At 54.7% G+C, this 12,166-nt stretch overlaps 2 protein-coding genes across 2 annotated transcripts in view; one reads left to right on the top strand and one right to left on the bottom strand.

The window, feature by feature from the left end:
* Positions 1 to 5,978, top strand: part of Myo1d (myosin ID) — a 304,092-nt gene extending 298,114 nt beyond the window's left edge. Inside the window, exon 22 of the mRNA XM_051158110.1 lies at positions 5,039 to 5,978. Coding sequence (XP_051014067.1) covers positions 5,039 to 5,195 — 157 coding nt within the window. The 3' untranslated portion in view covers positions 5,196 to 5,978. The remainder of the gene's footprint in view (positions 1 to 5,038) is intronic.
* A 3,662-nt stretch (positions 5,979 to 9,640) lies between these two features.
* Cdk5r1 (cyclin dependent kinase 5 regulatory subunit 1) lies at positions 9,641 to 12,166 on the bottom strand. Its single transcript, XM_051158109.1, has one exon. The coding sequence runs from the start codon at positions 11,932 to 11,934 to the stop codon at positions 11,011 to 11,013; it is 924 nt and encodes a 307-aa protein (XP_051014066.1). The 5' UTR covers positions 11,935 to 12,166; the 3' UTR covers positions 9,641 to 11,010.

Below are 12,166 nucleotides of genomic sequence, written 5' to 3'. Positions count from 1 at the left end.
TGGCACACAGCCAGGGATACACAGAGAAACCCTATCTCAAAATTAATTACTTAAAGAAAAAAGAAAGAGAGCTTCCCCTTAAAACCATGTTTTCTCCTTTATGCCCTCTAAACCTTACTGTAGAAAAACCACGCTGAACAGCATTATCCACTGTGGACAGTGTTGTACAACTGTCACCTCTGTCTACTTCTAGAATATTTCTCCCGCTCCAAAAGGAAACCTAAGCAGCCCCGCTACCCTCACCCCTCCTGGAGGCCCCTTGCAAAGCTAAGCTACTCTGTCTCTGCCCATGTGTCTGGACGGCATATTTTCTGTACTGGGGTCTTACAGTGTGTGGCCTGTTGTGGCTGGCTCCTCTCAGAGCTTGTCTCCCTGTGTGGATGTTACTCCCTTTGCTGCTGAGTCCACTGGGCAGTAATCGCCCAAGGAACGAATGCATATACCACTCTGTGTCCATCTGCTCAACCACTGATGGGCAAGTCAGTTGCCCCTGCCTTTTGTAAATACCTCTGCTGTGAAAATTGATGTGCAGAGTCTCGTCTCAACACCTGCTCTCATTTCTCTTTGGTATGCACCTGCGAGTAGAGTTGCTAGGCCGCCCAGGCGATGACTGTTTAGCGTACTGTGGGACTGTGAAGCTGGAGCCATGTTTGCTTCCTTTGCACATGCAGTGTGTGGGTGGCAAGCCGTGCCCTGCAAAGCCTTTTCTCCTCTCTGCCACTATGAACTCAACCCCTCCACTTCTTCCTGAACCCCACTGCAGCCTCACAAAGATGGCTGGACACCCATTGGGTCATTCAGGGCTGTGCCAAGGAAAAGAACAGGAGCCTGGAGACATCCCATTTCTCACAGTGACAATACCGACTGCTGCTTTTCTGAGGAGCTGCCTGCCTCCTGGGACTCCCCTACTCCCCCAGCCATCTGGCCACTTTGCCTCTGGAATGAGTTCCCTGAGTGGGTGTTTTGGCCCTCAGAGGATCATGGCCAGTTGAGCATAGTGCCCCCCTCGCTATGAGGCTGGGGTAACTGAATAAAGTGCTGGGAATGGCCAGTCTGAGGCCTGTGATGGCACGTGACCGAGTAAGCCCAGGACCAATGACCTGGCTAGAATGACTCGTCTGTACTGGGGGCCCTCCTGGACCGCCAGGCACAGTGATCCAGGCCCCCAGAGAGCCCGCACCCTGCAGGCACCTGTAACCCAAACATATGCCATGCATATGGATAAGGGTCCCCACACCTGTGAGGTTGAGACACAAGCTGAGGATACTCGGGGTATGTAGCGCCAGGCAGGGCACCATTCCAAACAGAAACAGCCACGTGGTTTATGGGCTGTACGAGCCATATGAACGTGTGCAAAGAGCGTAAACGTAAGTAACAGTGGCTGCCCTGAACCAGCTCTCATGGAGCTCCTTAGCACGTGACTAAAGGAGTGAAAGTAGATAGTGTCCACTTCCCACAGATGCAGCTCACGTCTTTCTAAATGGCCTCTGTGCTTTGGTCACCAGACTGCAGATCCCAGGAGGAAGGGCAGCCTGCCACAGTACAGGGGTGGGGGGAAGCTATCTCCAATTATATACTTATTTTCTGTGTTCCTGGGGCTCAGCACCTTGAGGTAAACACGGGGTAAAAGCTGGAGAGCAGATGGCAGAATTGGTGATGATGATGATGATGACGACAATGACAACAAAATAACCCTTCACCTGTCCTCACCACGAAGTAGGTGAAGAACAGATTCTCCCATACACCTGAAATCTATAAGAGACTCACAGGGGCTTGGGCAAGCCCAAGAGCCAACAGGACCAGAATCTAGGCCTGGAGCCCCAGCCTTGTATTTAAAGATCCGAAATTAATCAAAGGCGACCTCATGGGCTCAGATCACCCTACCCTAGGATGGGGAGTTGGATGCAGTGGCTTATGCCTGCAACCCAGCCCCAGGAGGCCTAGGCCTGCACACAAGCTCAGCCTGACATATAAGCGCGCACACACACACACACACACACACACACATGAGACAGAGAGACAGAGATATCTCCCCTCAGAAGGAAAAAGGAAAAGAAGAAAAGAGGAGAGAGGGAGGGGTGTGGAGACATTGACTCATTTCTTTCCTGATCCATCCTAACTGCTTCTCACTCCACTGAGGATGGTGCTAGGAACTGGGAGTTCAGGGTTCCACACAGACAGAATCTGTGGTTTGGAGTAGAGGTGGCAGGCCCAGAAAAATGGCTGGGTGTGGCAATGAGGAAAAAGCTCTCCTCATGTCTGTACTTTGCTTTTCTCTGACTACCCACCTTGTCGCCAGAAGACCAGGACATAGCTACCCCAGCAAGCTCCCTGGGGCAGGCTGAGGCCCAGCACTTCCCATGGGAGGAAAGGATGCCCAGTGCTTTCCTGAGTCGGGGAGAGAGCTCCTGCTTCAGAGGTGGGGACCCTCCACAGAGAAAGGGGGGCCCAGAGCTGTCTGCATCACGGTACAGAAGAACCTGATCCCCTGGCCCTGCCTTCCTCCAGCAGTGGCGTCCTCTGGAAGGGAGGGGCCGGCCAACCGCAGTGGCCCCAACTTGAGCTTCGGCCTCCGGGGTATGGTTCTGTGCAGCTCTGTGCTGGATGGTCCCTGAGAAAAGAGGACTGTCCCCCTCTTCCCCTTCTGTCTGCTTCCTGTCCCAGCCGGTATTTACCCCATAGTGCTTAGGGACTGACTGCCTGACTGGGACAAAAAGGGGTAAAGGAAAGAAAGCAGGAGCTTCTGTGCCCTCCGAGCCCTGTGACACCACCGCTGCTTTCAAGGTGAAGTCCTAACAGCTCCTGGCATGCTCTACCCCGCTCTCTGTGTCCCCACTGCCGACGCCCACACCAAAGCTAGAGCAGTCCCCAAACAGGGAAAGGAAAAGGGTGGATACTGTGCTGATGACACTCCAGCCAGGGACCAGCTGAGAAGGCTCTTGTCCGGAAGCCACCGCAGCAGCACAAGGACACACACAGCAGGCTTGCTGGTGACTCTCAGCATGTCAGCTTCTCAAGCTGACCCCGAATGTGGCCTCTCGAGAGCCCATTCCCAGGAGAGCTGAGCGAACCCAGTGTGCATACTGCTCTACCAGCCCCACCAGGCAGGGCAGGCCGGCAGATGGCTCTCTCCTTCCCCGACCTGCAAAGGACTTGAGTAGAGTGGGACCCAAAAGACCTGGGTCACCAGGAGACACAGGGAGCCTGAGCCAGTGTGAGGCCACAGGAGGCCCACACATAGCCTACTGCAGCCAAGGGCCTGTGCCTAACCTGGGGCATCTAACCCCCTGACTCTCGGGAATGGAAAAGAGGCCTGAGTCAGTGCCTCTGATGGGCTCTGCTATTTTTATGTCCAACTCTGGTTAAAAATAACTGTGTAAGCCCAGGTTCTGGCTGTGGCTGACAAGACGTTAAGTATTTGATGCATAATGCCCATGTGTCTCTCCTGTGCCATTTGCTGCCTCCAGTCATGGCTACTGAGGCAGGTAGGAAACAGCACTTCCACTTCTCCAACTCTGGGGCCATCTGTGGGATGTGCCACCAAGTGTCCCTGGTCACCATGCCCTGAGTCCAGGGCTGCAGGAAGCACCTATGCTCAGCACACTGATCCCTGGGAGCAGTGTCATGTCATGAGCCTGACGACCAGTTGCCTCAGCCTTCAAGTCTTCTGGACCAGTGATTGGCAAGTGCAGGGAAATCTTGCTCAGGCTGGGCGGGGCTCAGCGCATGCTGGCCTCAACGCCCGCTTCCTACATGGCACCCTTAGCCGGAGGAGACCAGCAGTGTCCAGAAGACCCAGGCTGTTCCCTGACATGCAGCCTCGGTGGGAAGGCCCAGGGAGGCAGAGGAAGCAATTGCTGAGGCCCATCCCAACAGGAAGCTCCTAAAGCAGCAAGCCTTTCTCCTCCCAACTCAGAGAAACCTGATGCTGCCGAGGTGCAGCGTGGGGACCGGCTGCCGCCATGTGTGCACACACTTTAGGTGCTAGCCTGCTTACACGTTTCTCAGTTTTAAAATAAACAGCAGCTGGAGTGCATTCACCACAGTGGGCACTGGGCGGGGGGCGGGGCGGGAGGGGCAGGGCTCGCATTTCCACAGCAGGGCAAGCACAGCACGCAGTCCCTGAGTGGGCTCCCTCAGCATGTGGACCTATTCAGTAAGGAGGCACGGGCTGTGGCTCTCCTGGTGGGTAGGAAATGAGATTCCATCCACCTGCCTGTTGTGAAGCAGCCAGGAGTAGTGGGGGCCGTCTGCAGGGCCGTAGGGCTCTGTAGGAACAGCCTTCCAGGGTGCGGGTCAGCTCACACCTGCTTTCATTGCTTGGTTTAGGTGGTTCTAGGGATCCAACTCTGGTCCTCACACACAAGGCAAGTGCCCTAGCACCAAGCTAGTCTATCTTCAGTACTTTCCCAGTTCTTTGTTTGAGACAAGGTGTAGGTTGCCCAGGCTAGCTGTAAAGTTCCTCTGTAGCCCAGGTTGACCTTGAACTTACTGACTCAAGCATTCAAGTAACTGGGATCACAGACCTACTGCACCCCAGGACTCGGCCTCAGCCCCACTTTGACAGCCAGACTCCATGACAAATAGCCAGCTGGACTCAAGGCGGACATTCCCGGGGAGGGGGGCAGCTAGGGAGAATCCTAGTCTCTCTGTTGTCAATCAGAGATAATTGTGATTCAGAGCCCTAACACCCTTTGTCCCAGAACACCTAAAGTCCAGTGACTCAGTCCAGTCCTGGTGGCGAATGGCTCAACCACATCTGCCTCCCTGGTCCATGAGCACACAGGGTTCCCTGAAATGAGCATCCTGACTTGTCAGCACCTGCTGACACACCTCAGTGCTAATCTTTCCTCTCCCTTCCTCTGCGGCGCCCTCCAAGCCTCTGTAGGCACCTGAGAAGAAAGCAGGTTGAACCCTGGAAACTGCCACCCTGCAGGAGCCTGGCAAATGGCAGGGCCCTGGGGGTTGCCAAGGAAACCACAGCATCCTGTATCTGCCCACTCATTGCCTGCCTGGCCTATCTTTCTCATTCTTCCAGTGAGAAGCGCCACCTTCAAGTGAACGTCACGAACCCAGTGCAGTGCAGCCTCCATGGGAAGAAGTGCACCGTCTCTGTGGAGACACGGCTTAACCAGCCACAGCCTGACTTCACCAAGAACCGCTCAGGCTTCGTCCTCAGTGTGCCGGGGAACTGACTGCTGAACACCGGAGGCCCGGCCCAGGGGAGCAAGAGTCTGAGCCTGGCACGAGGCAGGCCCGGCCCTCAGCCTCTCCATCCCCACACGTGTTCCACCCTGCTCAGCATCCCAAGAGCCCAGCTGATTGCTGTTTGCCCTCTAATGCCACTAGAAATCAGCTTGCAATGGCCTCCACTGGCCAGGGCTGCTCTGCCTTCTCCGAGGCCCTGCTCAGGAGGCGTCCTACCTGGCTTTCTGCCCCGCCTCAGTTCTCTCAATTTCCCATAGTCCCTGCTCAGGAAACCAAGGACCCTCTTCAGCATCCTGCGCTGACAGCTAGACCACTTCTCACCTCACAAGCAACTGGATGGTACCCATAGTTGGCAAAGGGCCAGTGGCCACTGCTGACCCCAGCAAAGGGATGGGAGGGACAGAGCCCAGGACCGTTTCTCCAGCCTTCTCCACTTTTCCATTCCCCTTGAGGTTTGGATCCAACATCCATGGGCAGAGGACTTAGCCCTGCTCTGTGGCCCCAACCTGATGCCTCCCTTCCCCGACGTGAGTACAGCCCTTGGGACCTAGCTCAGCGGCCCCCAGCACAAGCCCTACCCGCACAGCCAAAGGCACCAGGTGAACAGGTTCATCTGTGGAGCCCAACACTCAGCCAGGATCAGCCAGGATCCCTCCTTCCCAGAGCCTGTCTCTGGGAAATCTTTTGTCACCAAGGTTCCAGGTTTGGACTTTCTGACCACTTCTCCTACAGAGACCCCCTGCTGCGACTCCAAGGACCGGTTTGTTCAACCCACAGCCTATGTCCATGCTCATCCTAACCTTTTTTTCAGATTGTCCAATGCCCTGCTGTAACCATACCATCAGGACCTAGTTAGGAGGTGCAAGGAGAGAGAGGGCAGTGCTCGGCGTGGCCATCTCCCCCAACTCCTCTAGCTGCGCCACTGCCTCCTCCTCCTCGCTGGAGACCTGGGACTCATGGGGAGCCAAAGCACACAGGGCCAGGCAGCAAAGGGCGTGGAGTCCTGGCACTGCAGGCCAGGCCAGGGTGCCCACCTATGCCACATACCTGCCCGCTGGAGCCTGGCCCTGGACCCCCTGCTGGGAAAGTGCTGCTAGTTTGCCAGGGTCTGCCCAGCAAAGAACATGCCTGCTTCAGAAGAGGCCTTCCTGAGACCCCTGCTCCCAGCCTCAGCTGCTGAGGACAAGGAGGCGTGTGGGCAGCGCGGGCTTGCTCTGGGGAAGCCTTAACATGGAAGGCTTGTGCCAGGAGCACATGGATTTCAGAGCCAGGCTCACATTTTCCTTTCTGTCACCCTAACCCACCAAGTGCCTGTGTGCCACCTCCTGTGCCTTTGCCCAGGGCCTGAGGGAGCCACCTGGTCTCCTAACCCCTTTTGCAGAGCTGTGGGGACTTCTATACTGTGGGCAGTTTGCAACGACGACTGATGTTGCCACGCTGACCTCAGGAACTTCTCATCCTCCAACCGGGTCAGCGGCCTGTGCAATGCGGAGATGACACCAGCCCGGTGTTGCTGACCGCTGGTGGACACTGACAGACCCATCTGACCAGAACATCATCTTTTCTCTCCACTTACTGCCCCAGCGTGTTGCTTTACACCAGACGTGCTCGAGTGTGTTCACACACACCAAAGCACATCATGCCAAAAGAGTTGCAGATCAGAGGCTGGGGGTGGGGCTGCCGTCCCACCCTCCCTCCCTCTGATGTAGCCTGGGACCCCTGCCCAGGCCAGAACCTTCCACAGATGAATACCTTGTCCAAAAGCACTTTCCTATGACCTAAAAGTCAGTGTGGCCACTGAAGGGCCTGGAATTAGGGGTGTGAATGACGACAGGAACGGGAGTGGAGAGAACACAGTGATTGTATGCATGGAGTGAGGGCTCTCGATTTAATGAAATGCAGTTTATGGTTCGGTGCATATATTCCTATTTTCCATTAAATTAACTTTATTTCTAAAGCATATTTTGATTTACCATCAAGAGCAATAAAGCATTAAATCTTATTTTTAAAGGTGTTCTGTTTATCATTGAAAAAAATAGTGAAACTTTAGCTTATATAGTCAACTGCCATCCCGGAAGGTAGAATTAAGCACAAATATGTAAAATGGGGATAATTTGCCCAAAGCTTTTGAACAGAAAAGGTAGGGAGCAAGCTGTGTGAGGCAAGAGGCAGCCATAGAATTCAATCCAGGGACTGTATTCCGCCATTCTGAAGCCTGCACGCTAGACTCGTAAGGGGGCGTGCCTCTGAAATAAACACAGGGTCACACAAAGGTTGGCCAGAGTGCTGTGGCAGCATGGTCTCTTCCAGGGCAGCCCCAGGACCAGGAACCAAGCAGTAGGTGGAGGCCCCAGGGCACCCCAGCACCCAGGGGCTCAGCATTGTAGGGTCTTGCAGTCACTGGCAGACCATGGGGGCTGCCCAGTCAAGACAAGTACACCCCCCCCTCGCAGGCTGCTGGATCCTGACAGTGGGTGCAGGCCAGCAGAGAACAGGCTCCCGCTGCCCTCTTCCTGGCCGGCGGCCAGACAGCACACAGAAGCGCAGGGCACCTGGGAGACCCAGAACTAGATTTCTCAGAAGCTAAACTGTTGGGCCACCAGGATGCCTGTCCACCCTGCTGGCCTTTGGGCAGTGGACACTGGGCAAGGGGAAAGTGGGAGTGGAAGCCTTGGCACCAAGACTCAATGAACAATCTAAGACCAGGTGCCCAAGCAGGACTTAAGTGGCCAGCACTGACCAGGCTGTGCCTAAAACCTGACTGGCCCTCTGTGGCTTGAGCTGCTGAGCTGCTTGCCCTGTGACCCCCACAAAGGAAGCCTCCTAGAGAACCTGCCCAGCCACCAAGCCAGAGCTGACGCCCCCTGTGCTGCTTTCTTAATGACTTAAGTCTGTTCCAGCCTGTCCTCCTAACTGTCCCCCTCTACCTGCACAAATCTAACCCAATCTACACATACAAATCACGCACTAACTAAAGGCGCAAGCCCCCTCACCCCCCCCCCAGCACATTCCCAAGTGTCGGGTCCACAGAAGAGGTCGACATAACGGATGGTCAGTGCATTTTATTGAATCAGCACAGTACAAAAATAAATAAAAATAAAGGAAGGGGAATTAAATTACAGCCAAACTGAGCTTCATGACTCTTTTCAACACATACTCACAAACACGCCATACATACATACAAAATGAGACAAATATAAATTAATATTAACAGTATCCACAGTTTGGTCAAAGAATAGTTACAGAAGAAATGTCACTTTAAAAAAAAAAAAAACCAAAAACACATATCACATTATGTAATTAGCAGTATCGGTGTACAGCTATGGATAATTTGGGGTGGGGGGGATGGCAGTTTCTTTTCATTGCAAGTTTAACACTGCTGGAACAAAACTAAATTCTAATGACTGCATGGAAAGATATCAACCCGTCAAGGAAAAGAGAAAAATCCAGTCCTGAACTATGCCCCTGTGGCTCGTTCTCCGCAAGCATGATCCTCGCGGCCATCTGTCCTACCGTTATTTTTCTTAAGACACAAAATGCTCCTGCTTGGCATGCACGGTACCACTGTAAAAGCAACGAAGAATAAAAGGGGGTGGGTTTTTTTTGAAGATTTTTTTTCACATTTTTTCTTTTTTTTTTTTTTTTTCCTTTTCTATTTTGTGTATGTTTGTTCTAAAAGTGTCTTCATAGCAGCATGTCAGATGGGTTCATTGCTCGCACACTCGAGTCAATCAGTTGTTCCTTTACACAGTACTGATGACCAATGCAAGGAGAGAGGACACATGGCCTTCACAATGGAACTAGGGAGTTCTTTCCTTAGTCCGCTGGACCACCACATCCTCAAAATAAAATTTAAAAAAAAAAAATTTTTTTTTTTTTTAAATTACAAAGAGAAGGAAACAGTCATCAGAGCTGGAATCCTGTTACTGCAGCTCAGGGGACAGCTCCGGGACAGCTTCAGCAGCTGGCGGGCTACAAGCTCCTGCCCCTCCTCCTCAGACTGGACACCTGAAGCTCTTCTTCCAACTGCCCCATGGGGCTCCCAGCACGGGTCACACACATGGCAGCAGGATCTCAAGGTGGGACTGCATAAGCCAGCCCAGAGAGAGGCTGCAGCGAGGCCCGCCGGCAGCAAGCCTTGCATGGCTCTCCAGCTCTGTCAGATCATCTGAGGGTCCAGGATCCGCTCTCTAGGAACCTGGACGAGGGACTGGGGACAGGCCCTCTAATCCCAGCAGGTCCTCTTCCCTGCCTCTTTGAATACATCTGAAAGGCTGAAAGGCTGGCTCTGCTCCAGGCCTCTTCAATCGAGACCTCAATTTCACAGCTTTCTCTTTTTTCAGTAGTGCTTGTGCAAGAAGTTGGCAGCCACCTAGAACCTAGCTCTATGTAAGATATCACCTGCCTTCCCCGCTGTAATGCCCAATCCCAGCAGCCTCTGGGGAGCAGGAAGGAAGAGGGGGATCCTCGGTAGCATCTTCACATTGCTCTTTGTTCCCCAAAGCCGGAGTGAGGGCCATGCAGGAAGACTCGCTCCCTTCTCCTGGACCACTTCCAAACCCCAGTCTGGGAAATTAGAAAGAAAAACCAGCAAAGTCCAGAGTGTGTTTCGCAGCCGGCAGGGATAGGTGGGTACCACACCCAGCAGCTGGAAGTGTGCAGCTGGACAGTCACCAAGCTCCCGAAGCGATCAGGAGTCACACTGGAATCCTGTAATTGTCTCCAAGATGCAGCAGCTGGCTCAGTAGGTTTCACAGAGCAAAGCTCCCTCTCCAGGAAAAACTGGACCGATTGGGAACAGCTTCAAATTAACAAGGGGTCGGGGTGGGAGACAGCAACACCACGCCACCCCTATTGACCGATCTCACCTTCCCCTAGCTTTGCAGGACAAATATGTGCACCAGCAAGAGGCCTTAGCACTTAAGTGGGCACCAGCTTGGTCTCAGGCATGGACACACATGCCCAGAAGGCAGCATTGCTCATGGGTCCCTGCTGATGTCCTGGCTTTTGCAGAGGGTGACTTGACTGATCTGCATTGTTCACATGAAAAACTCACTCAGGAAAGGAGCTGCCTGCCCCTACCTTCACCTCACGCCTTTAGCTGGGACCCAAAATGAGAGCAAAATCTAATGAGCAAACCCCCTCAATTAACCCACACTAACGTGGGAGCTGGGAGCATAGACAGGAGGACAGGGTGGGGAGCCCCAGCCTGCCAGTGAAGGAAAGCCCTTCTCCCTAAAAAGCAAGCTGCGAACCCGGGCCCTATGTGGTCAACAGTCATCATCCGTCTCTGCACCCACACCCACTAGCAGCCATCTGCACTGATGCCCCAGGGCAGTGGAGATCTTGCCTCACAACCTCCTGCAGCCTGAGTGGGGACAGCTGGCCCCCGGAGCCTTTGGGAGAATGAAACAGTCGCCAGGAAAGGGCAGATCCCTCCTGGGTCACCAGCCACAGGCCCCTCTCCAGCTCCAATCATGGGACAGTGGGAAGCCTCATCTACCCTGGACCCAGCATGAGCACAGGCGACATGGGAAAATCAGTCCCTTAGTCCCCGAAAGTGAGTGGTCAACAGTCTTAAGTGGCCCTGAATGCATCTCCTGGATTTGCACAAGGTCCATGAGTTCGAAAGTCCCCAGAGTTCTGGAAAAGGCTGGGAAAAAAAACCCCAAGGAAAGAACATGGGAAAGAGGCCCTTGGTGGCTTTTTGCTAGACACATACTGTACACAAAACTTGATTCGTTTAGTAATAAATTTTAAAAACGAATGGAATCCTTGGGCCGGGATACCGGCTACAGGGGCTCACCGGTCCAGCCCCAGGAGGAGCCGCTTCTTGTCCTCCTGGCCACTCTCGTTCTTCAGGTCCGAGAACACCTGTGTGAAGTAGTGCGGGTCAGCGTTGATCTGCAGCATCTTGGAGCTCATGAGGTTGATGACCGAGAGGCAACGGTCCCAAAAGGCTTCCTTGCAGCTCTCCACCAGGAAGGGCTTGAGCGGGTAGGAGATTTCATTGCCCATGTAGGAATAGGAGAGGTACAGACAGGTCAGCAGGACAGCTTGGAGCTCATGGTCCGAGCCCACCTCGGAGGAGATGACATCCCTGCAGAGCATGTAGAGGAAGACCACGTTGGCCGGCGTGATGAACCCCTGGTCCTGCCAGCCCTGCAGAAGCAGCGAGCGGTCCACGCTTCGCAGCCAGAGCACGGGGTCCGTGGGGGACAAGTGCTTCAGGCGGTAGCACCGGCGGCAGAGAAACTCACCCAGGCAGCGCAGCAGCTCGCTAGTGGATGCCTGGACGACGACCCGTTTGGGTGTCCCTGCAGAGGTGATGGCAGGGTGCGGGGCCTTCTTGACAGAAGAGGAGACCCCAGTCTGGGAGCCAGAAAGCTGGCTGGCTGGGGGTGCGGGCGGCTGGGCCGGTGGGGGCTGGGCGAATGTGGACAGGTTGGCGCACGACAGCGACTTCTTCAGGTTCTCATTGTTGAGGTGCGCGATGTTGCTCTGGTAGCTGCTGTTGGGCTGCGCCTTCTTGGAGTTCTTCTTCTTGGCTGACACCGCCACGATCCTCTTCCAAGGCAGCACCGAGATGATGGAGTGACGCTTCAGGTTCTTGTCCTTGGCGTTCTTGCTGTTCTGCACGGCCGTGTAGTGGCCCACCGTGGCCGCACCATCCTCAAACAGTGTGGCCTTCCGATAGCTTGGGGACAGGGACAGAACCGTGCCCATGGTGCCACTGCGCGCCCGGCGGGGGCCGGCGCCCCTGCGCGCCCAGCCTGCCGGCCGGAGGGGAAAAACGGCTTACCGAGCCCGCAGCGGTCGCCGGGAGAAAGGAGGCGCTCCCGGGACGCGACGCGTGTAGCCCTGCGGATCTGCGTGGAAAACAAGATGGTTCTCAGCCCCGGGCGGGGCTCCCGCGCCGCGCCCCTCCGCCCGCACCTCCGAGGCCCGAAGCCGCGCC

The sequence above is a fragment of the Acomys russatus genome, chromosome 16 (genome assembly GCF_903995435.1).
Source record: "Acomys russatus chromosome 16, mAcoRus1.1, whole genome shotgun sequence".
NCBI classification, from domain to species: domain Eukaryota; kingdom Metazoa; phylum Chordata; class Mammalia; order Rodentia; family Muridae; genus Acomys; species Acomys russatus.
The sequence above is the reverse complement of the archived record's forward strand: the minus strand, read 5'-3'. Positions and strand labels throughout refer to the sequence as shown.

Coding starts and splice junctions, on each gene's coding strand:
- Cdk5r1 (XM_051158109.1), bottom strand. CDS start 11,934: ATGGGCACGGTTCTGTCCCTGTCCCCAAGCTATCGGAAGGCCACACTG.